The sequence below is a fragment of the Azolla caroliniana genome, unplaced genomic scaffold, assembly GCF_043228905.1.
Source record: "Azolla caroliniana isolate FFs.n. ecotype wild unplaced genomic scaffold, voAzoCaro1.0.p SCAF_11, whole genome shotgun sequence".
In the NCBI taxonomy this organism is placed as follows: Eukaryota; Viridiplantae; Streptophyta; class Polypodiopsida; order Salviniales; family Salviniaceae; genus Azolla; species Azolla caroliniana.
Window position 1 is genome coordinate 17634395 of NW_028230446.1, and position 24350 is coordinate 17658744.

Here is a 24350-nt window from a genome sequence, read left to right on the forward strand (position 1 = left end):
AAACTTCAGGAGTGCACAACGACCTCAACGACCGAAGCAGAATATGTAGCTGCGTCCGACGCTGCAAAAGAAGCTTTGTGGCTCGGCCGGCTGGCGCACACGTTTCGACAAGTCGACCATGACTCGGCCCCAGTTGTCTATAGCGACAGTCAAGGTGCTGTTGCCTTGTCGAAAAATCCGGTTCACCACAACGCCTCCAAACATATCGGCGTTCGATATCACTTCGTTCGGGACTGCGTCATTTCAGGGAAAATCGGTCTAGAGAAAATATCCACAACCGACAATGTCGCAGATGGAATGACCAAGTGTCTTTCGGCAGACCGCTTTCGGTCCCTTCGGCATCAGATGGGCGTAACAACAAACCAGTCCGGTTAGAGCCGGACACAGCGCAGGATGGTTTCAGACAACCGACATCAGTTCCTTAATGATCGGCTTCAACTCTTCCGACCCGACCAGTCCGACCTTCTGCCTTCGGACCCTGCCGACTCGAACAAAACTGATATGTCCGAGAACCTAGGTTTATACCTGTAATCTTAGATAACCCATGTATACGCCCATTACGGGGGAGTGTCGAATACAAGTGTATAATGGACGTATTCACACTATCCCTTTGTATAGCTCAAGTTTGGGCCATTTGTGTAATTAGCATAAATGGTAGTTGCCCTAAGTTTGTCACTATATAAAGTGACCTAGTAACCTTTTTGTAAGGTTGGTTGTATTATTGTTTCTATTGAATAGAAAGAGTCTTTTGTGCCTCCTCTCTCTCTCTCTTTCTATCTCTGTGCACGATCTTGGAAACTGTCATACGCAGGTACTCAACCCCAATCGAATGCTACTTGATCTTCCGCATTGACGGCCTTGTCTTCAACACATCCCTCTCCCTACATAGGCATATGATAGGTAGAGGAGTCTAAGAAGTGTTGTAACTAAGTGGATTTTACATACAATTAATATAATTGTGTGCTTTTACCAAGAGAGAGAGAGAGAGAGAGAGACACACACACACACACACACACACACACACACACACACACACACAAAGAGAGAGAGAAAACGCAAAGTTCAGAGATGTTGGAGAAGGGCAAACACTAATTTTGATGTATCTTCTTGTTACAGTGTCCGTTTCCTTTGTTCTTTAGCTCGTTTCGAAGCCTGCACATAGAGCTTTCTAAAGAGTATCTGCACGTATCATTTGGAGGTCTTGGTAGAACGTTACGAGTAAAAATTCTATTCGATTGCATGCATCTCATGATCGCTTGCTTTGATTCCTTCTCCAACACAATTACTTGTAAGTGAACTCTCTCCTATTTCTTGTCATATGGATGGTAGTGTTTTCATGAATATGGATGAGTCTCCAAATTCTTCAAAGGATGCGTGCATGGTTGAGTCAGTATCAAGCCCAAGAGGGGATGGTAAAAGAAAACGATGTATTGGAGATAATAGTAATGACATGTCTTATGTTGATGCAATGCGACAAGATGATATTGAGAAAGATGATAGTCATTGGGAACATTTAAGATGCATGTCAAATATATTAATGGAAGATTGTATAAGGGAGAATGTGAAAGTTGCTGAGGAGTTTGTTGACAATGAAGTGGCTAAGGTAGAAATAGACAATAAGGAGTTTTTGGGATCATTTGCTAATTTTTGTGATAAAGAGGTCATATTGTTTTTCACGGGAAAGATACCTTTCCTTTGGAGGGTCAAACAATGGTTACGTGGGATTTTACAAGCTGATTGTGTTCAGGATGTTTATGCTGGTCCTCGTGGATTTTATGAGGTTGTTTTGGTATCACAAGAGTATAAAGAGAAATTACTCAATAAATTGCCAGTTTTTTATGAGAAAAGTTTGGTTCCTATTGTTCCGTGGAGACCATTAGTGGAATACCAAGATATATTAAAGCAAGAGTGTCCCGTATGGGTTGAGGTAGAGTGCACATATTCAGTGGTTTGGCCAATATTACGGTCAGCGATGGAAAAGTTGGGAAAGATCTTGGTGCCTCCTAGTGCTAATGCTCAAAATCGATATCGGATGTGTATTCTTTGGAATACTGCTATAAAGAGGCCAAGTTGTTTACAGATTGCATGTTCTGGTATGTCACCTATGTATTTTCGGCTTAAATGGGGTACATTTGCAGGACATTGTTTCCATTGTGGTGTGTTGGGGCATTTTATGGCTGAATGTCCTCAAAAAAGAAATAATGTAGTGGAAGTGGTACATGAAGATCCTACAACTCATGATCAGATTCAAGATTTGACAATTTTAGAGCAAACAAAGGAACCACAAATTTTGAATGAGAAGGATGGAAAGACTCTAGAGGATGAAGGACAATGGTCAATAGTTTCTGGAAAGATAAAGAAGTCTAATAAAAATGTTGGGCATAATGTATCTATGGAGAAGGTCACACCAACACATCCCACGCGGAATAAACCATGGGCTCGTCAAGAGGACTATCCAAAGAAATTATCTTTTGATAATAAAGGTAATTTGTATGTTCCTTGGAATAAACGGAAATCGGTGCCTCGTTCACATGAGGAGCCATTGGGGTCTGGAGTTTTGCATTCCCATAGTAATTCATATGCAATCTTAGGGGATTTATTTCAGGATATGGTAGAAACATTAGCAGTGAAGGAGAAGGAGATTTCTCAAATAAAAGGAAAAAATAAAGTATGAAGATCACCACATGGAATGTGAGGGGATTGTGTTCTAGATTTAGAATGCATGAGGTTTGGAGGATTGTGTTAAGTGAGCAATGGGATGTTTTATGTGCAATAGAGCATAAAGATCATCAGAATGCTGGTTTAATTAGTTATTCTAAGGGTTATACATTATGTTATGCTGGCAAGGTTCATGGGGATTATTCTGGGATTGTCATGTTTATAAGAGATAAATTTCACCCAAAAGTAGTTGTTTCAGATGAATTTGGAAGATTTATTGTGGTAGAGATATGTTATGAAGGGCAAGCTATTTGGTTAGTTGGTGTGTATTCATCAAATGTTTCACAAGAACGAAAGTTGTTATGGAGATCTCTAAACTCAGTGCTTCATAATGGTAGACCGGGTTTATTGATGGGAGATTTTAATGTTTGTTGTGAGACAGATCAATCAACATCTATCCACTCTATTATGGATGGACCAGAGGCTCAAGAATGAGGAGATTTTGAGACTGAAGTCATGTTAAGGGATGTATGGAAATGGATCAAGGGAGATGAACCTGGTTATACCTTTCAATCGGCTTAATATAAGGATACTTGGAGTAGGTTGGATCGAATGTATGTAATGCATACCGAAGGTTTTTTACCAGAGATTTTGGATATTTCAGTGTCTTATGGGTCAATTATATCATATCATTTCCCATTAATTTTTGAGTTCAATCACCACTCAATTAGAGGTTTTCATGAGTTTTTAGGAAAACCACCGTTGATTTTTAATTCATCATTTTTGGATCATGAGGTCTTCCATGCCTATATGTGTCAATTGATTGATGCATTTGCCTATCGTGTTCAATTTGATGGGTATGAAGCGTGGGAAGTATTTGTTGCAAATATTCAGAGGTTAACTAGATATTATGGAATTCACCATGCTTTTAAAAGGAGAAAGAAATTAAGTCTCCTAGTTAATTTGCTTGATAAATGCAACTCATTGTTAACTTATTGGCCAACAGATGTAGAGTTGATGGGATATCAAGAGGTATTAATTTCTGCGATGCATGAACTAACGGCAAAAAATTATCAACATGCTAGACTACATCGTCTAAGACAAGAAGTGGATGATGCTAATTGTCAATCACATAAGTTTTTCCATGACCTTCATGAATCACATGCACGGCATAATGTGGTAAGGTTAGAGGAAAATGGTATCATGTGTTCCGATCCTCAAGAAATTGTGAAGAAATGCATAGAATATTATACACAATTGTTGGATGTACAAGTGTGTATCGATGATAATGTTAAAAAGGATAGAGATGTATTTTTTAATGGAGTGAAAAATCATGTATCGCATGATGTGGCAGAATCATTAGATGCTAATATTTCAGAGGATGAGGCGGAACATGTCATGTCACATCTTGCTAATGATAAGAGTCCTGGGTCGGATGGATTAACACATGAACTCTTTAAGAAATATGTGATTAAGTTGAAGGGGCCTTTTACGATTTTATTTCAGAAGGTGTGGACATCAGGGGAAATGCCTCATTCTTGGAAGATTGGTTTGATCAAGCTTTTGCCGAAGGTGCCTTCTCCATCTTCCTTTGCTCAATGGAGGCGTATTTCATTGATGGGGGGAATGTACAAGATTTTTGCAAAAGTGATGGCCAATAGGTTGCATAAGGTTTTACCTTCTATTATTCATAATGCTCAATATGGGTTTTTAGCAAAAAGAGACATTTTACATAATATTTTAAATGTTCAAATGGCAATTGACTATGCAAAGGAGTCTAAACAAGAATTAGTGTTGCTACAATTGGATATCGAAAAAGCCTATGATAATGTGGATTGGTCATTTATAAATCAATTGATGTCTCATATTGGTTTTGGTGATCGTATGTCTAAGTTGATATACACATTAGGGGAGGGTTCGGTTTCACATGTGATGTTTAATGGAGGAGTAACCCAACCGATTTCTATTCGCAGGTCAGTTAGACAAGGATGCCCAGTAAGCCCTTTACTATTCACTATTGTGACACATCCTATTCTTGTTAAGTTACACAATATGGTTATGGGGGAAGAATTGCTTGGACTAAGGTTGCCATCAGGGAAGCCATGTATTGTTCAAGCTCTCGCAGATGACCATATTATGTTTTTGGCACCTAATCGGGAAAATATTAGTAAGACAAGAGATGTGTGGGAATTGTTTTCAAATGCTTCGGGGTTGAGAATTAATATACATAAATATGTCCTCATTTCATGTACAGAACAAGATGTGTTAGGGTTGGGGTGGTCAGGAAGGATAGTACATCATGGTATGATTTGTCGTCATCTTGGATATCCAATTGGGGTGGAAGTTTCTCATGTGAAACTTATTGAGTGGGTATCCAAAAGGTTGGAGGATAAGTTTATGTATTGGAGGTCTCAATTTTGGCCTTTTCATGTACGACTTAAGGTGGTCCAATCGATTATGGTCTCTATGGTATCTTATTATCTTCCTTTGCTCCCATGGTCAAAGAAAGCTCTTGAAATGTTGTCACACTCGATGCGAATGTTGTTATGGAAAAGAAAAGGGAAAAGTGCCTTGTCATGGTTGGCATGGGATCATGTTTGTACTCCGAAGCATCTTGGTGGGGCATCAATATTGAATCTATATGAGCATATGGTGGCTCGTCGATTTACTTTCATTCGATTCATGTTTGAAGGTGTACAACCTTGGACAGAAATGGTGGCATACTTTATAGAGAAGAATGGAATAAAGCTTGGAAACATGAAGGTTGAAGCGAATTGGTGGAATGTAATTAATTCTGACAGGGATGTCAAATGTACAGGGTCTATGATAGTTAATCATTTGTTGACATCTTGGCAAAGTATGTTGGATTTTGTGGAATGGCATCCCCCACAAGAAAGGGGATGTGCCAATTCATTACAAATGGAGGTTTTGGCAACATCAAGGTTGTTGAGGTGGGAAGGTAAATAAATTCTTAACCTTCAATTTAATCAGATGGCTAGATTGGGTTTGGTAAGAGTTAAGGATGGTGTGTTGGTTTCACAAAGAAGATTAATGGCTTTTCGAACAATAAGATCAACATTTCGTATTCCAAAAGGTTACAACTTTATTTGGGATAAGTTGCAACAAACACTATCTTCGCATGAGCCAATTCCTGATTTAGATGGGCGATCTCAAGAGCTTGATTGGAGGTTTGTTGGAAATAAGAGATTGACTATGATCTCAACGAATGTTGCTTATCACAAGTTGATTGACAAACATAAGTGGTTGGAAGAAAGGGTTATAAAGATATGGGGTTTTCATAAGCCCATTACTTGGTGGTTTCATGTGATCAAGGCAGGTTGGTGTTCTCGATTGATGCTACGAGCCAAGGTATTTATTTGGAGAGTTATGGTTGGAGCTTTACCATTAGGGGATGCATTAAAAAGAAGAAACATTACTAAAGGATTGTGTTTCTTTTGTTCGGTGGAATTGGAACATAGTAGGCATCGATTTATTTCATGCCCGATGGCAAGGATGGTTTGGAGGTGTATCAGTTTAGTGTGGATGTCTCTAACAGGAGTAAGTCTATCTTCCTTCAGTTGGGTTTTTGCACATATGGAGAACAATGAATCGATGCCTCATTTTCAAATTATTTTTGAGTTCTTGAGGTATTGGGGGCTATGGTTCAATTAGAATATGCGGAATGCCTTCATTTTTTATTCGCAAGTTGGGGTGAGAAAATATGTTCTTAAGTTAAAAGGGCTTCTTTTGTGGCAATTGACAGTGCTAGAGAAGTCACAAAATCTCAACCAAGAAGAGAGAGAACTCTGCAAGGTCACATATCATCATATTCGCCATTTGAATTGGTGTGTAGGGTGGCATTGAGTTTGGTGTCGTAGTTTTCTTTAGATCCCTAGATAGAAGGGGTTCTATAGTTTGTTGTAAGTTAGTCATGGTGGTGTTTTTTCTTTCGTAATGAAAGCCATTATTTACGAAAAGAAAAAGAGAGAGAGAGAGAGAGAGAGAGAGAGAATAAGAGGGAAAACGACACAATGTTGATGGGGTAACTTCACTATATTTCTTCTTCTTTTTCATACCCCATGGGTGGGGTTTAAATAGTATGATGAAGACATTACAAAAAGCCAAATGGGGGTAGTTACACCTACCCACCTCACACTCATACATTAACATTTCATATTACACATTACACTCTTAACTCTCCATTACACCTATACGAGTAACATTAACCTTAAACCTATTCAACTATAATAAATAGGACTTACATGAATCCATAAAATGCATTAGATAATTATAGAAACATATAAATAGGTATGGATTCAAATATAACCAAGAGACCTTGAAACCAAAATTATGAAATATTCACACAACCCATATGGACACAGACAAGCTACAAAATCCAAAACCTCAATATAACGGAAATTATATTGCTCTCAATTTTCACACTTCTTGATTCATGATCTTGAAGAAAATTACATTTAGCATCCAAATGTGTAGGAGATACAATGGATGTGCTATGAAGCTTTTCAAAATTTGATAATATTTGAGCATTGTATTATGTACAAAACTACATCAATTTCCATGCTTTGAATATAAAAAAATGAGACATGCTAAAGTACAATGTAAAAGCATTGTGTTTACACATCACATCAGCAATGCCTTTACACATCAGACTCATGTACATTGTGGCTTTGCCACCATATAGTGTACAATAATACAACAAATTTCATGCTTTGAATAAGCTAATTCATATTAGGGAAATATAATAAAATGACCCATATGCAAAAGACCATGTAAAGCATCCATTACCTTTACACATCATAGAGCAAACCACATTGAAGTTTCACATGCAATATCGTGTGCAAAACTACTATGATTTTCATGCTTTGAATAAGTTGATTCATATACAATAAAACAATACATATGATAAAGCACATGTAAAAGCATTGCCTTTACACATCATATTTACAAAGATACTTGGATCATGTTGCACTTTCATGTTTTTGAAAAATTTGGTATGATAGATCACAATCTTTATCACTATAAGAGCACAACATTTTCAAGTTGAATTCAACTAGCATGAAGACAATTGCATATGCAAGTAAACTAGCTGATCATATATAGTCCCAATGTTGATGGTTTAAAATAAGAAATGTAGTCCTTCTAGATTCCACCCTAAGGTTAGATTAACGTGTCAATTTAGGTGCCAAGTGGTACTTATCACATTTTCACATACAAAAAACAGCATATTTTATTCAACTTCAATTCGTTTTTTCATATCAAAAGACTTCATGAAATATAATGACGGACTTCATCTATTTAGAAACCATAAACGCATGGACCCATGTGTTAATTAGGCGAATTCCTTATATGTTTTGAGGATAAGGTATTGTTGCATGCATATTATAGTGTCTTTGTCACATATAATGGTCAATTAGACAAGGATAATGTCCATTAGGTACATTAAACATTTTTGGAACAATCCCCATATGCATCCTTAAACTGCCAACCACCATAAGTGAGACATGTGCTCACATAATGGAACATGTTGTAATAATGGCAAAGAATAATTGTGCAACACATTTGGTACATACCAAGAATCAACTACTGATTATATTTGCACTCTCAAATTACTTCATAATTTCCACCCCTATCAACTATGAATCCAAACATAAGAATAGCTAATTAAATGAATGAGAATGATAACCAAGAGTACTTACCAAGACTCAATTGTAACATTTGCACACCATAGCAATACTTCACTTTATCATCTATGAAAATGACCACACAGATGTTTCAATCATGTACTAAATATACAGGAGCAAAGATTCTCTGTTATCATGTAAGGAATTAGAATTTTATGAAAAATGATTGTGTGCTTGAATATTGGTTTGGCTTCTACCAGAGGTTCTGGAAGAACACTGTTTATGAGAAGAGAACCTTGGGAAGGTTCACTATACCAATCGTACAAAATGAAGTATATCAAGCACTTCATTATATATAGTACATTAAATCAGTTTAAAAATATATAGAACTACTTATTAAGAATACAGAAGCTCATACATCAATATGCATAAAGCTTCTATAGATTTTTGAGAAATGGTAAAACCAACATTGAGACCCTTATATAATTGCTTTTCATGAAAGGGAAACCTATGAATTGTACATAAGCCTTCATTATCACCTTTGCTTTTGGAAATGCAAGAAAAGGGGAACTTAAATTGGATTAGGAACTCGCAACTTTTTCTCGCCGAAAACTGCTTTCTCCACTCTCAAACTGGAAAGTCCCAAAAAATTGAGAAATGTAAGACATGCGATTCTACTTTGTCCTCGTTAAAACCTGCTCTGTAACTTCCACAAGCGCCTGCCGGCATTTCCTCGCCCGTTCCGATTCTACAGGTGGTAGTGAATGAATGGCTTGAGCTGCTTGGGTGGCATGCTCTAATGCCATCCGACGTGTCTTTTCCATCCCATCTGTCTTCTTCAACAGTTCAACAGCCTACAAAAAATCCAAATACCATGTAAATGAGATTAAGGTTTAGCTTCATACTCCAATAAGATAGCATGATGTATATGAATGTGGGTATATGTATGTAACTATATCTGTATGTGCTGTACCTAACTAAATCTATACTGGGAATTGCAGATCATCACTGCCTCTATGAGAGATGATCTTTGAAATAAATAAAGAAAATAGCTTAACAGAAAAGCAGTTGCAACATCAAAATTCAATATTATTCTCTGAATAGAAAACCTAAGATCAGAATGAAACAATTTGACGGTTAAGCTGAAGTTTTTTGCAATTGGTGTCATATCAAACTAGTGAAATACTTTAATGGTTCACAAGAAAATGATAAGATATTGAAGACAATCCCATTAAAAAGACAATTCGCCAAGGACATTGAAATAGGAATTCAAAATCTAAGGAAACTTGGCAAAACGTCAAAACCCAATGAGCTTAGAGTCTTACAAGTTCCACATCGCCAGGATTCTTGAACTTGCGACATATCAAATCAAGTAATTGTGGTTGCTGTTCTAATGCAAATAGCAAAGGAGCTGTAACAATGCCCTGCGAAAGAAACAAAAAGAGACGGTTCATTTTTAAGCATTCTTATTAAAGTAAAGAATAATCTATACTAGGGTTTAGGGTTTAGTTTAGATATGCCAAGTATCTTCCTTTAAAAACATCTCCATACCATATTTTACAATTAATATACCTGTCGAATATCAGACAAAGCTCCTTTACCCAATGACGCAGTTGTTCCAGTGAAGTCAAGCATATCATCTACTAGTTGAAATGCCATACCCTGCAAAATAAAACAAAATTTCAAACCTGTATATAAAACAGTAGCATTAACCAAATTAGTCAACCAACTAGAGTTAACACACGTTATTACCTTATCACATGAATACCAATTTTAATTCCTATAAAAACAACACATTGGGAGACAAAGTGCTGCACTGTATCTTGACTAAATGTAAATAAGACCGAAATGAGCAAAATGTTCTATTAACATCTGTAAAAGGTGAAAATGACTGATAATAGTGATCAATGAGACCAAAAATTATATCCACATAAACCAAGTAAAAATGAGCTGCATCTAAACTATAGAGCTTCTCTACATAACCAAGTGTTCATAAGGGCACGACATAGGGACCATGGGTACAAGTAATGTAATAGAAAATATCTAAAAGAGGTAGAACATGAGTGGATCCCCATGAACACTCTCATATGCTGGAGGACATCAATGTTCTCTGCGGTGAGCAATCTGCAGGATCATGATCGATCTTGGCAATGATACGATGTGCCATCCAATGCAAGCTATGTTTTCTATGTGATAATTTGCAAATGTTTGGATGTCTGAAATGAGCCAAATGAACTGCTTTGTCAAGCAATTTCCCTCTACCAGGTGCTGGTCATGCTTGCTCTGAGATTCTTCCCACAGCATTCAGAAGTATGACATCTGCCTTGTTACAGGTCCTGCTACCTATATACTCCATGGGAAAGTGTCTAGGGCGATTAAGTGTTGTTTGGGAAATGCAGTCAGGTTTGAATAAATTGAATTCAATGTGAACTGACATTTTACATTCACGCTCTATGAATTCAAGTCCATGACCCAGGAGGATGGCATTGAACCTCATACTAAACTGTGCAGTGGCAGACTTACTGTTCCTCAGACTCACTTTGAGCAGAAAAACCGTCATATTTTCTGATCAGAAGGTACACCTTATGCCTACCTATTTTCTATCTCCAACTGATGAGAGAAGTTGCGGATCTGTACAGTGGCATATCTCAATCCATGAGAAATATATATCCATTTATCCAGAATGTTGTATAATTCCATCCTAAAGATACGGGGAAGATAGTCTTACTTGAAAGCCATCATCATGTTCAACTTCTGCATATGTTCAATCCATATCCTTCTTATCTCTAGCTAATTCAGGTTTTTCTCCTTTCTTCCTATTTACGTAGTGTTTCTCCTTCACTTAAATGACTTCTAAATGACTTAAAGAACATAAGGAGATACATGAAGAAAACTTTAGTAAGAAAGATTTCTTGGACGTTTTGAATTGTTTAGGTAAAATCGAGAATGACATGAAAAAATGGGTAAAAGAAGGGGAAACACACAAGAAAAAAGGTAAGGAGAAAAAAGACGTACTCAAAGTAGAGACGGAAAAACTCAGACACTAGAAGATATGAAGGAAGCGATCAAAAAAGTTAAAGAAGTTAAAAATGACATGAAACTAGCTAAAACAAGATAAGTAGATGTAGTAAATAAACATTAAAAAAGAAATAAAAGAAGAAAATATTGCAAACACTACCCTTGAGGAAGGTCAAGGAAGGTGCATCTCATAAAAATATTGTAAACACTACCCTCGATCAAAGCTCTATGCCTAAATGCACATGTCACTGGACTCAAGGAAGGTGCACCTCCTAACAAAGACCCACCAATATGCAATTTGAGCATTGAAAGACATGTATGCCACAAGTCATGTAGGCTCGCAAAGAGGGGCATCACGCCTTTTATTGAGAGGGACGAGTGATAATAAATGATCATTACCATCAATTGACAATGCTGTGTGGCCCATGTAACAGACGATAAAATTAGGATGAGCTTATGGAATTGTAACAACGCATTTTGGACACACCTCGGCCAACTAAAGATCTTGATTTCAGATATACTTATCCTAGTAGAGACACAAAAGCCAAATAGAGGACTTCCATGAGTTGAAGGTTTTTATTGGAATCAGTATTTAGACAAACCTCACATCGACAAACTACCAAAGGATCTAGAGGTGTTGCGATAAAGTAGGATAGAAATACTACAAACAAACCTAGAAGCTCATTTTATGTGGATCAAAGTCCTCATTACCAAGGACTAGGCAATATTTATTGCCATTTGTTACTTTCCCCTAAAAGGATCCCTTTATAATATGGCTGCAGAGGGGAGATTAGCTGATCAAGGAGTGCCACATGGGCCTTCCCCATACAAACCTTTATCGGTGACATAATCTGATACTCTTCTCAAGGGAAAGTCTTCCTTGTAGGAGATTTCAATGCGAGAACCCAACTGTTTGGTCATCTCAACTGTAACTCTCTTCAAAAGCTCTCCTCTTCACAGCTAGTTGAGGGTCTTCATCTCTTTAAAACTCGCAATACTCCATGTGTTGCTTGTCTTCATGGCAAGCAACATCGAGAACCTTTCTCTCCTTAAGCCACTCACCATGCAAATGGATCTTTGTGGTCCAATGAAAAACGCTACTCTTGGTGGTGCACGTAATTTCATGCTTATCATTGATGATTTCTCACATAAGGTTCGGGTTTACTTGCTTGTAGTAAAATCTCAAGCCTTCACCAAATTTCTGGAATGGATAAAACCTAGAAATGGTGAGTGTTGATCCCAGAGATATCAAAAGACCAAGGTGCAGATGCCACAAGCTTTGGCCATCATCTACTCGAACTTGGGAATAGGCACCAGATGGCAGTGCACAATCTTTTCGATGGATAAAAACCTAGAAATGGTGAGTGCTGATCCCATAGATATCAGAAGACCAAGGTGCAGATGCCACAAGCTTTGGCCATCATCTACTAGAACTTGGGAGTATGCACCAAATGATCATATATAATGGTTTAGCCAAGTGGCCAGGCTTGGAAGAGCTCACATGCTTCCCACATGAAGGACATGAAAGCACAACCAACTATTTAATATGATGCCTTGAAGTTGCCCACATGATTAACTCTTTTCAATGGGGCCCATGCCCTAATGGTGCCGACCATAGCTTCCTATACTTTGAGCTACGAAGCGATATCTCCAACACCACCAACTGTAGTCAACCAAGCCATCATGCCACAATACACTTCACACATGAACTCTCTGACATCTTTGCCTTTAGAGAATCTTTCTACACAATTCACACATCCTTCACTCTGCAATTAATATTTTCCCACACGACACACTCCAAGCAAGGTAGAGTAGGGTCTATGCCACAAAATAGATGGCATGACGAGGATTGCAAAGTCTTATATAGACAACTTAAAGTATCCCAACTAACTGCCACTATTACCTCAATACATGCTCGCAAAAAAATGCTGCAAAAAAAGACACGTGGTAAATGACAAGCATGGGATGCATTTCAATATTGGGACCTCTACCATATGCTCATGAGTAACACTTGTGCCACTACCTGAGGGAGATTATGGGAACCAAGTTTGCAAACACCCATCGAGGATCCTAACACTTGGCACACCAAGTCCCGAACCAACCACCCATTCCTACACCTTATACACCTTGACCCACAATGGGGACGTTTTTCATGACTTCAATGGTCACTAAGGTCATAAAGAAATTACAACATAGAAAGTCCATGGATCATAGAGGATTGTGCGCTGAGCACATCATATATGCTCAAGAACGCCTAGCTCCCTTTCTTGCTCTATTCTTTAATTGTGCCCTCATGGAGGGCTTTTCACCACAGTGGACCATGAATACAATGGCCCCTATACATAAAGGAGGAGACCCCATGGACTTGAATACATATAGGACAATTATGATTAGCCATATGCTCACTAAACTATATGGTGCAACGACGGAAGCAGTGCTCAACGATAATATGGAGACATTGAGTCTTTGAGCACTTGAAGAAACTAGCTTTAGACGAGTTTTTCTACTATTGATTGGCCATATGCTCGCTAAACTACTTGGTGCAATGATGGAATCGGAGCTCAATGATTATATGGAGACATTAAGCCTTAGAGCAGCTGAACAGACCGGCTTCAAATGAGCTTTTTCTGCTATTGACCATATGCTCACACTCACAAAGGCTTAATTGATCAGACCAAGGCTCATAAGAGGAAATTATATTGTTGTTTTGTGGACTTTCACAAAGCCTTTGACACAGTCCCTACAGAGAGACATGCTAAAAAGCTTGGAGATACCAGATGACATGATTGGGGTCATCTATGCTTTATATGAGCAAGTCTCCAAGCATACAATGTCTAGGCGGCCTATCCAATTGCTTCACAAGAACCATGTGCCAAATTGTCTTAGAAGACGTTAATATACTTTCAAATGCCTCATGAGGAAGAAGAGATCATAATTTGCTAAATTTGAAGATCATAATTATCGCTTGTTCCTAGGAAAATGTTTTATTAGAGTAAAAGAGCATGGAGAATGTTGAATGAGAGGCAACCTACCACACAACTGACCTCACCTCAGGTGTGGCATGAATATGTAAAGGTACTATATTATATCCCTGGGCAACCCCAACTCCTGCACCCACATGGCCACCCACATGAATCCAGCTTTTTTTCTCCACAAAATGTAAGAAACACCATTGATCAGTTACAATTTGGGAAGGCCCAAGATCATGATGGATTGGTAGGCTAGTACTTTATCTATGCCTATGACATCTTGTTCCCGTTGCTAGGACACATCTTTAATAGAGCTATGTGTGAATATTTCCCTACTAGCTGGACAGAACATACCATTGTGCCAATCTTCAAGAGTGGAGACTGCATGATGCCAAGCAATTATAGGATAATCATGATTGGCCACTACTTGGCCAAACTATGTCTCGATCCTAGAGTCAGAATTGAGTTTATGGGCAGAGAGACATGGCTGCAGTTCAGCTGGACAGGCAGGGTTTCAGAAGGGGTTCACAACTTTGGATCGCATACTGACCCTCCAAACCCTTATCGAGGAGCGCAAAAATCATAATAAGAGGAATTATTGTTTCTTTGTGGATTTCTGAAAATCCTTTAACATTGTACCACATGCTCAGCTCATGCAATAGCTTGAAACCCTTGGAAGCCCTATACATATGCAATGGCGAATCTATGCACTATATGAATCTGCGTCAGGAATGGTGCAGTCTCCCAATGGGTTGTCGGAGGCTGTGGCTTGCACAGTTGGAGTAAAACAACGATGCCCACTATCACCCACTATCTTCAGTCTCTCTATAGATGGGGTGCCACATTACATAGAGAGATTCGGCAGTTCGGGAGCATGCCTAGCTGGTATAGCCATTCAAATATTACTATATGCTGATGATATTGTGCTCATCTCTGAAACTCAGGACTACAATGACATGTAAATGCCTTAAAAGTATTTTGTACGGACAAAGGTTTCTCAGCCAACATAGATCAAACTAAAGTTATGGTGTTTAACACTACAGAAGCATGTGTTATAAGATCAGAACCTGGTCAAAGAAAGACCATTAGTTACCATTTCACCAAGAAATTTGGATAAAACTTCATCACTGCACCAAGGCTCTTCTTGCAAGTTACAAAGTTCAGACACAATGCAAGAATAAGTTGAAGGCAAGTAGTTAATGTGCAAATACACATTCTAATTCTTGATTTTATGGAAGTACAAAAGAAAAAGCAAAAGCTAATGTGCTCAACTTTACCCTCACATTCTTGACCTTACATTAACTTTCCAATAGAATGAAAAACAAAAGTTTCCCCTCTTATACTTAACCACCAGTTCTTTTATAAAACAACTTTCCAAATATCAGAACTAAATTACAAATAAATTGCCTCTTAGTGAGGCAATTCTAATAAAGAAAGGCAACTATTGTGGAGACAACTGTAGAGAATACAAATATATATATATATATATATATATATATATATATATTGATGGTTTGCTATTTCTTATATTGAACACCTCAAACAGCTTTTTACACATGGCGATGCTCACTCAGAGATATTAGCATGACAGACATGAGAATGTCAAAATGGGTATATATAACCTCCAAAGTTTATCTCTTCTACATGAAAATAAATTCATACAGTCTAAATCAGAAGTTGGACTTGTAAATATCACAAGAAAACAATAGACATTGGAGCCAAGAATAAAAATTCACAACAATTACCAAATGCCGCCCATAGTCATAAGCAAGTGTTGCAACACCACTGGATTGGCCCGCAAGGAGTGCAATTGCTTTGCAGCTATTAGCCATGAGCGAGGCTGTTTTATAAAATGTCTTCTCTAAATAATATTCCATGCTGCAATTCAATTGATGTTACTGTTATTATAGTCGTCATCCTCAATGAAAAATCAACTAGGAAATATGACCCAAAAAAAGAAATATGTTGACGTATAACTAGGAAATTGTTGATTAGGAGGCTAGCTGCCTATACATGAGCATATGCAAACTACATCACCATAGTGAATGGTGATAATCATAGCTTGTCATCCATTGACAAATAATTACCTGCAAGCTTTTTCCTTATTTGAAGTTAACTGCATAATCTCTCCAGTTACCAGATGTTCCAATACTTTAGAAAGAAGCTCCACAACCTGAAAGGGCAGAGATAATTTAGACCACCTGCACTTATAGATACAGCTAAAACTGATCAAATATTTAACTGTCAAAAAATATACAATTACTGAGTCATAATAATATGGCCTTGAACTGTCCGTGTTTACTAGAAATATTAGTATATGGCATGTGATTCAACCTCAAATATTGATCTAGAAAATGTTTTTAAGACACACTACACCCATTGTCCTGTGGATGCACAGCATTATGATGTCCACTGTTACAAGATCAAATATAAATTATTATACCCTATCTCACCTCTGTGTTCTTCAAAGATGCAAGTGAAACAGATGCTCTTGATAATAGAAAGTCTCCTGCTAATACAGCAAGCTGCAATGAAAAACCAAAAGATTTCAGTACTTTGGACAGACTATTGCATTTACATCATGAATACTTAGTTCCATAGGGAATTCCAAAAGGTTCTTGGTTAATCTCTCACTTTGTTTCCCATCACAAAATTGAGTGATCCAATGCCCCTCCTTGTCTCTGCACTGTCCAATACATCATCATGAAGAAGACTTGCAACCTGCCACAGCTATGTTAGTCTTGAACTTTTCATACAAAAACAGAAGGAAAATAGAAATTTGATGGAGAGAATTCCTCACATGAATCATCTCTGTTATCTCAGCAATCCTCTGCTGTCTTAATTGTTGCTCTTGCAATGTAGACTCTGATATGCCAATGTCCGGCAGCACTATAGTCATTGATGATGCCATGAGCAGCAAAATCTGAAATAAATATAAGAAAGTAGAATATGGCTCAACAGGCTCATATTGTAATAATCATTTAATATGGGGAAGCCCAAATCCACACAAATACGGGGAATTACAATGAAATCCACTAGTTCAAAAATGGTAAATGAAATATAGATCACTTAATCCTAGAAGAACATTATAATGCTCCTATAACCAGTTTTTTATATTTAGAAGCATTTTAAGAACTTTCACATACAAAGTGGCATATCCATAGCATGGGTCCCCCCCAAACAAACACTAGCCTACAATAAATATCTGTTGGAAACTACATCTAATACTATTCTACAAGCACATCGCTAATAGATGAAGAATGCATAAAGCTTGGATTCATAAATTCCCCTCCCTTTCTCTCTTCCTTAGACCGACCAAAGAGAAGTTCAGTAACTTCATGCCAGATCAAGTTCCCATTGCTTCCAGCTTCCAAACTTGCAACTCTGGTAGCAAATGAAGCTCAAAGGATCTAGAGTGTGAGAAAATGGATTGAGATTGAAATTTTTTGTAACTGAAGCTCTCCATCACTCCATTAGAACTGGATAAGATATACCAAAGAGAAGAACTGACTATTAGTAATAATGTGAAATGTCAGTTGTCAAGTCAATCATGCCTTCATACTCAAATGAAGCAAAATGTCTGCACTGTTTAACATATAGAAAAACCTTATCCGGCAGATGAAAATGTTGTATCTTTCTGAGGAGGAATGTAAACAATAAAATTATCATCTAAAGCTGTAGAAGAGTTTATAATTTCAAGTAACTAATCAGTGATGTATTGTCTTTCATATGAAATGCCCCATGAATACACCTAAGTATGTACATATTCATGAATATTCCATTAGACTTTACAAGTTTTTCAAAACAAGAAGTTATCAACTACCATAGGTCGAAAGCGTTTTCCTTCAACTCCAATTTTGAAAAAATATTCTGCTGCAGAAGCTAACTTGGGAACCTGTTTGAAAAGTAATGCACATTCATTTCCATACATTGATCAACAACTCATACACTATCCATATATTGTAAACCCTATGACTATTTTCATTGCAGATTAAATTCTCTCTCATTACTCCTAAACACTTAATGGAGTTAAAAAGATACACCTCAGTTGAGACCATCGCCCGAAGTCTATTTGCAATGGAGGAAAGTTCATCTGCAACAAGAGAAAATGGATCGACCTTTCCCTGCGTACAAAATAAAAAATAATACAATGAAAGATACAAAAATATGCACATTATCCCATAACAATTGGTTTATAAACAAAGCTTACCTCATTGTCACTCGCAAGATGAAAGCTAGCATGATGGAACTTGGTGCAAGAACCCAACCGGAAATGTTGTCCATGTCCCATAACCTAGCCAATTTCGGGAAGAATATTTGAGAGCATCACTCAAAAAAATGACAACTGCTGTACATACTCTAGAATTGAGATTTAGAAATCCAACTCTCTGGTTAATGAGCATTGATATATCTCCCTAAGGAAGAGGTCTCCATACTTGTTCACCATACTTGTTCACCCTCCTTCATTTGTATTTGGTTTCATCGTTTTCAATTTGTCACATAATTATCATAGTAAAATTAGTGGAATACATGTCACAACCCGCATAAAGCTTCGAGCTGCTGATCTCTTAGTCACTATTAATGACAGAGAGAGCAAAGAGATAGAAATTCTCTGGAATGCATGTGCAGAACTTTGCCATTGTAATAAAACTATTTCAAACAGACTTATTTAGAGTATTTATCTTAATGCAAAGTTTGATCTATAACATTTTATGGTTAAGAAGTGATGAAAAACATTTGCTTTAAGAGATCTTGTTGAATTTCATGGAACAATATTAGCTGCAAGCACTTACAACTTGCTTGCTGAGACCACTGTATCCTTGGCGAGTGTGTTGTGGGCAAAAGATGTTGTGTGCGAGTGATGCTGGAGGCTCTGCAATTTTCATATGTACTATTCCTGCTTTTCTTTCAACCAGATCTGAAACGTGGTTTCCTACAGTAATCCAACGTGTTACAAGACAAATAACCATAGATACTTTAATTCTAGAAAAACAAGCCCTCTCTTAGATATATCGTTATACATGAAAGAATTATTTTACATGGAGCAGCAGAGCATTACAAAATATTTACTATTGTGTATTTTATCGACCATTTTTATGGAGAAGCAGGTTAAGTTTCCCTCAGCATGAGCTTTTACCCGCCTACAGTGCACAGCAAATTATCTTTAGTGCCTAGATGAGGCTTCAGAGCAAGATCCTTCGACCAATCTTCAGGGATTAGAGGAATCCATGCAATTTTTTGGGGTATGTAAGCATAGCATTTTAAAGAATGAGTAATTGCCATAGGCCCCCATTCAACATGCAGAGTGCTAAAAGAGAAGAGGGAAGTCGCATAAGTTTGCTCCTGGCCATGGTGAAGCGGGAATCGACAGTTCTCTTCTTATGTATTTCCTACTGTCCCCTGTTGGAGGCCTTTTTATGTGGGATTACACTTCATTCAGACTGCTCTACTTTCTCTACCTTTGCTTCCTTCTATGCATTAAATTTTGATAAAATATAATTCAATTATCCATATATTCAACAATATTCTCCCCTTGAATGGCATGTTTGAGTTCAGGTGCCATTCTGCTGCTGAGTTTTGAGAGTGACCCTCTTTCCCACCTCTTTGAATAGCATTGATTCCTTCTTTGGCCTTTTATGGGCATTAATATAATATTTCTTTCTTTCTGGTGAAAGATCAGTAGAAGATGAGTTAAAGCGCAGATAGCAGAAACAGAATATTCATAGTCAGAAATGGGCTAGTTTTGTAACTGGTTCCCTTTTGGTGATTATGTTATCTGTACAAGGAAACTTTTAAATTTGTGGTATGGCCTACTTGTGAGGAATGTATACAATTAATATATTCAATGGCGACAGATATGATGAAGCATCCATAATAGACGACTGACCAATGTCATACATTGTGACTAAAGCTGGCAAGAAGTCAAGAATGGCCCCAGGATGTAAGTAAAAAGCATGCTTGGTATCCTGGAGGAGCTCATAAAAGCAGCACTGATATTGGAGAGCTTGAAGAAATTCATGCTACATCATGGCCAAGATATCGGATATATACTCCAAGGATCTGAGAGAACCATCTCTTGATACATCATAAACCGATGATAAAAAGTCGATATCCTGGCACTTATGAATGAAGTAGCACTTCTCATTTGTCTGCATGTCTTTAAACTGTCATCATGATCAAAGGGCCTGATAAAACGCTGTTCGTAAGATAAATGGATACCTGATCAGTGATATTACTAAAGTACAAATCCCCAAGGAAGATAACCAGTATGCAAAATAGAGTCTCAGAGAGTAGATCCTCACAGAAACATATTGTATAGGCAAGGAGGCAGTCATGGATGATGATCTTGATCTTGAAAATGTGATCATCATATTTGTCTCGAGAAGGATCATCGACCAACCTCTGTGGCCAAGTGCCAAGCTCATGCACCAACTGACATTGTTAAGAGACCCAACGCATTCCCAATAAATGCTACGAAAACGCTAATTTGTATCCAACATGAATACAGTGTGAAAGTTAGCTGGGAACCTTCAACTCAGGACTGTCACCTCGGATCACTGACACGCATAGGATATCACCTCGAAATTTTCTAGCACAAGAGTGGATTCCCTATGAAAATACCACAGTTCTCTAGCATATGCACCCAATGATCGGATTATAATAGGCCCTGGAATAATATTCCAGCAGAGAAAAGCGGGACGCTCCAAAATGGAAAGCAAAAACTAAGACATAAGATGACAAAACTGAGGCATAGGTCAAAAGATCCCATCCACGAGGCCCCATGACACAGAAAACCGAGTGAAACAATTTTGTTCTATCATCTCTCAATCCATCTTCTGTGCTCCAATCCCTCAAACAGCTTGATTTAAATAGTTTCGTGGTTCAGTTTAAGTTTCAAAATTTTTAAATGTTTTGAGTTTGAGAATCTCAAACCTAACTGTGATCTTGCCAATAGCTACGTAAGAGCAGAACTGTGATCAAGATGTCACACAAGCATGTACTGTTTCCTCATTGAGTATCTCTTGACCCACAATTGGCCAAGCAGCCTGCGCGCTTGGCTTTACATGAGTGGGATCGTTGAGTAGCACTCACAGAAAAATTCTATTGATTCCTGAGTCATGAAAAAAAGACCTTAATTTCTAATTCTTTACAAGGCTGCTATTCCATTGCCGCTGGTTCCATCATTCTCTATTCCACTATGCACTTATTACTCTCACAATGTCTAGATCACAAATTCAATCATATGAAGAAGCTAATCTAGATTATGATTGGTGACTGTGGGCAATCTAGTCAACGCTATTCAAAGAGGTGGGAGAAACGAATATAAATAAATATATACACACCAAATACGGAGAGGCAGAGATAGAACCCACCGTTAAGCAGACTTTTTGTTCTGATCAAGATTTTCTTGCTTTGATCTGAAGCTGAATGATAGTATGCTGGTATTCTATTGTTGCAATACATATGCACTGAATCGTCGCCGACCTCGTCCTTCTTCTTCTTCCTCTTCTTCTTCTGTTCTGTTACGCTAGAATTATGCAACAGTGAGCTCTGGCATCCAGAGCCAGAGGCTCGCGTTCGGAAGAGACTCCTGACAATAAAATCACGCCTCGCCATACGATGGAGCTCCAGAGGCGACGAAGGCAGACGACAGGGCAGAGCAGAGCAGAGCAGGGCAGGGCAGGGCAGAGCCGAACCGAACCGAACAGAACAAACCGACCTCTTCTACAGTTTGTGTGTGTGTTTTGGTTATGGTTTCCCAAAGTCTCTCAAAATAATAATAATGCGGCAGCTTCTCTATTTTCCTAGCCCGGCCCATATGTATGTATAATGTATACATACATTATAATACATACATATATATACATATATACGGTTCGGTCACCGGATCTGTTGGACTGCAACCGATTTCACTCGTTTGCCACACACTATTCGTGGAGTTCTTTCTTTTTGCTGCACATGTTCTCGCTATTCTCAGAGATGCCTCAATGCCCAAGTTATAACATACAATGACACAAACATTGCGACTTTACATCAAGTGTAACGGGCCCTTTTCTGAATAGAAGTGCTACTTTGTGCAATCTCAAGGTGGAATCGAAAGATCATGTTTAGCATTGTACTGTTTCTTCTAAAATAACGGGGAAATACCCATTGCCTCTTCGTACAAAGGTTGCGCTCAAGCCACAATTTCATGGAACCAACAGTGCTTGAGGTTTTTCTTGTTGCAAATAAAGAGATATATAGAGAAGTTGAAAGACGTCAAGATGGTTAAAGAACCACATTAGCAGAGAAACCTTATAACATTATTTCCCATTGTAAGTCAACCAACATGACATTCTAAAGAAGTTTAGTTGATCAAGTAATAACAATTTATCTTGCACATAGGCCAGATGTCATCCTTGTCATCGAGAAATCGAGACCATTATAATCCACCACCAAAGTTGCTTCCATTGCTCCGAAGGGTGCTCCACATAAGAGTAGGCCATGTTGAGAGATCTTCTAAATCCAGAAGCTTTAGTCCATCTAAGATCTTGAGTCACAAGTAACAATGTTATGTGCTTAGCTAATAGGAATATGCACATTTTCTCCAAAAAATGTAGTGTGTGTGCATTATGGATAACCAAGGTGTTTTGGGAAGTTCTATTAATCTATTTAGATTTATTGTTCTCCAAGATGAGGCAAATTTTTCAAATTTAATCTACCACTTGACCTCAAAGGCCCTTTTGATCTCTTGAGAGATGTTAATGTCTTTCTTTCTTGAGCGTCCGATGTTTGGGAGGTGTTTGAGGTTCCATGTTCGTGGACATGATGATGCCTCTTGCACCCATGATTTTGAAATCTCAATACTAGCTTCCACACCTTACACAATATTTAGGAGATTCATATTCTTATCTTTTTGTAATACATTCTGATATTCACCATTCCATTATGCATTTCTTGTTACGAAGGCGCTCGGGCTCTTCTATGTGCCCAACGGATCGTGATATGCTGGATTGTTTAGTGCTCAAGACAGAAAAGGAAGGGGGAAGGAGACTTACCTCTGTGTAGCAAACCAAAAGCTCCTATTCCATTAACGCGGAGCTCAACTTGCTCTCATCTGTTTTTTGTTTTTTGTTTTTTGTTCTTACTTCTCTCACTCTTACAACTTACTACTCTTACTTTTTACCTAAGTTATAAGTGACTTATATATGCAGCTAATTAGTTGTGAGTAGCTAAATAGTTATGGATAGCTAAATAGTTGTTTCACCTTTTATGTCCACTAGTAGCTAATTTCCTAATAGCTACTATAGAGGATCTCACTTACCAATATCTATCACATACCTTTGTTGAGCTTGTTTCTCAACACTCCCCCTCAATCTCAACTTATCCTTTCTTGAGGTCATCTGTAGTCTTCTTTTCTTCATGCTTTTCAGCTATCATACCAATGCTTATAACTCTAATCATGTCTCTAAATTGTGTATGTTTTTCCATGCTCAATCCCTTCGTAAGAATATCAGCCATTTGTTGATTTCTACTTACATACAACAAATCCACTTCTCCATCAATCACTTTTTCTCTAACAAAGTGATAATGCACTTCAATGTGCTTTGTTCTTGCATGGTACACTGGGTTTTTTGCGAGCTAAATGTTGCTCATATGTTGGAGACAAAGTCGTCTGTGCGGAAGATCAAGAAGCATTCGATTGCTGTTGAGTACCTGCGTATGACAGTTTGTAGGTCGTTGCACAGAGAGAGAGAGAGAGAGAGACAGAGAGGCACGAAAGACTTTCTCTTATTCCATAAAGCAATAATACAACACCCAACCTTACAAAGAGGTTACAAGGTCACTATATATAGTGACCGACTTAGGGCAACTACCCTTTATGCTAATTACATAAATGGCCAAAACGGGATAGTGTGAATACGTCCATTATACACATGTATTCGACACTCCCCCGTAATGGGCGTATACATGGGTTATCTAAGATTACAGGTATAGACTTAGGTTCTCGGACATATCAGCTTTGTTCGGATCGGCAGGGTCCGAAGGCAGAAGACCGAACTGGTCGGGTCAGAACAGTTGA

At 37.9% G+C, this 24350-nt stretch overlaps 1 protein-coding gene across 2 annotated transcripts; it reads right to left on the reverse strand.

The window, feature by feature from the left end:
• Positions 1 to 8473: 8473 nt before the first annotated feature.
• GPS1 (geranyl diphosphate synthase 1) lies at positions 8474 to 21930 on the reverse strand. Of its 2 annotated transcripts, none has more exons than XM_087327805.1 (13): positions 21661 to 21930; positions 19081 to 19160; positions 18498 to 18581; positions 18331 to 18411; positions 18111 to 18182; positions 17088 to 17210; positions 16922 to 17008; positions 16741 to 16812; positions 16375 to 16460; positions 16033 to 16165; positions 9873 to 9962; positions 9626 to 9724; positions 8474 to 9154 (listed from the first exon to the last, which is right to left on the reverse strand). In XM_087327805.1, exons 1-13 carry the CDS (start codon positions 21902 to 21904, stop codon positions 8975 to 8977), a joined length of 1431 nt encoding a protein of 476 aa, XP_087183931.1. In that variant the 5' UTR covers positions 21905 to 21930; the 3' UTR covers positions 8474 to 8974. The 2 variants fall into 2 exon arrangements, with proteins under 2 accessions (XP_087183931.1, XP_087183930.1); XM_087327804.1 differs by having other exon boundaries at positions 19081 to 19220.
• Positions 21931 to 24350: the final 2420 nt, after the last annotated feature.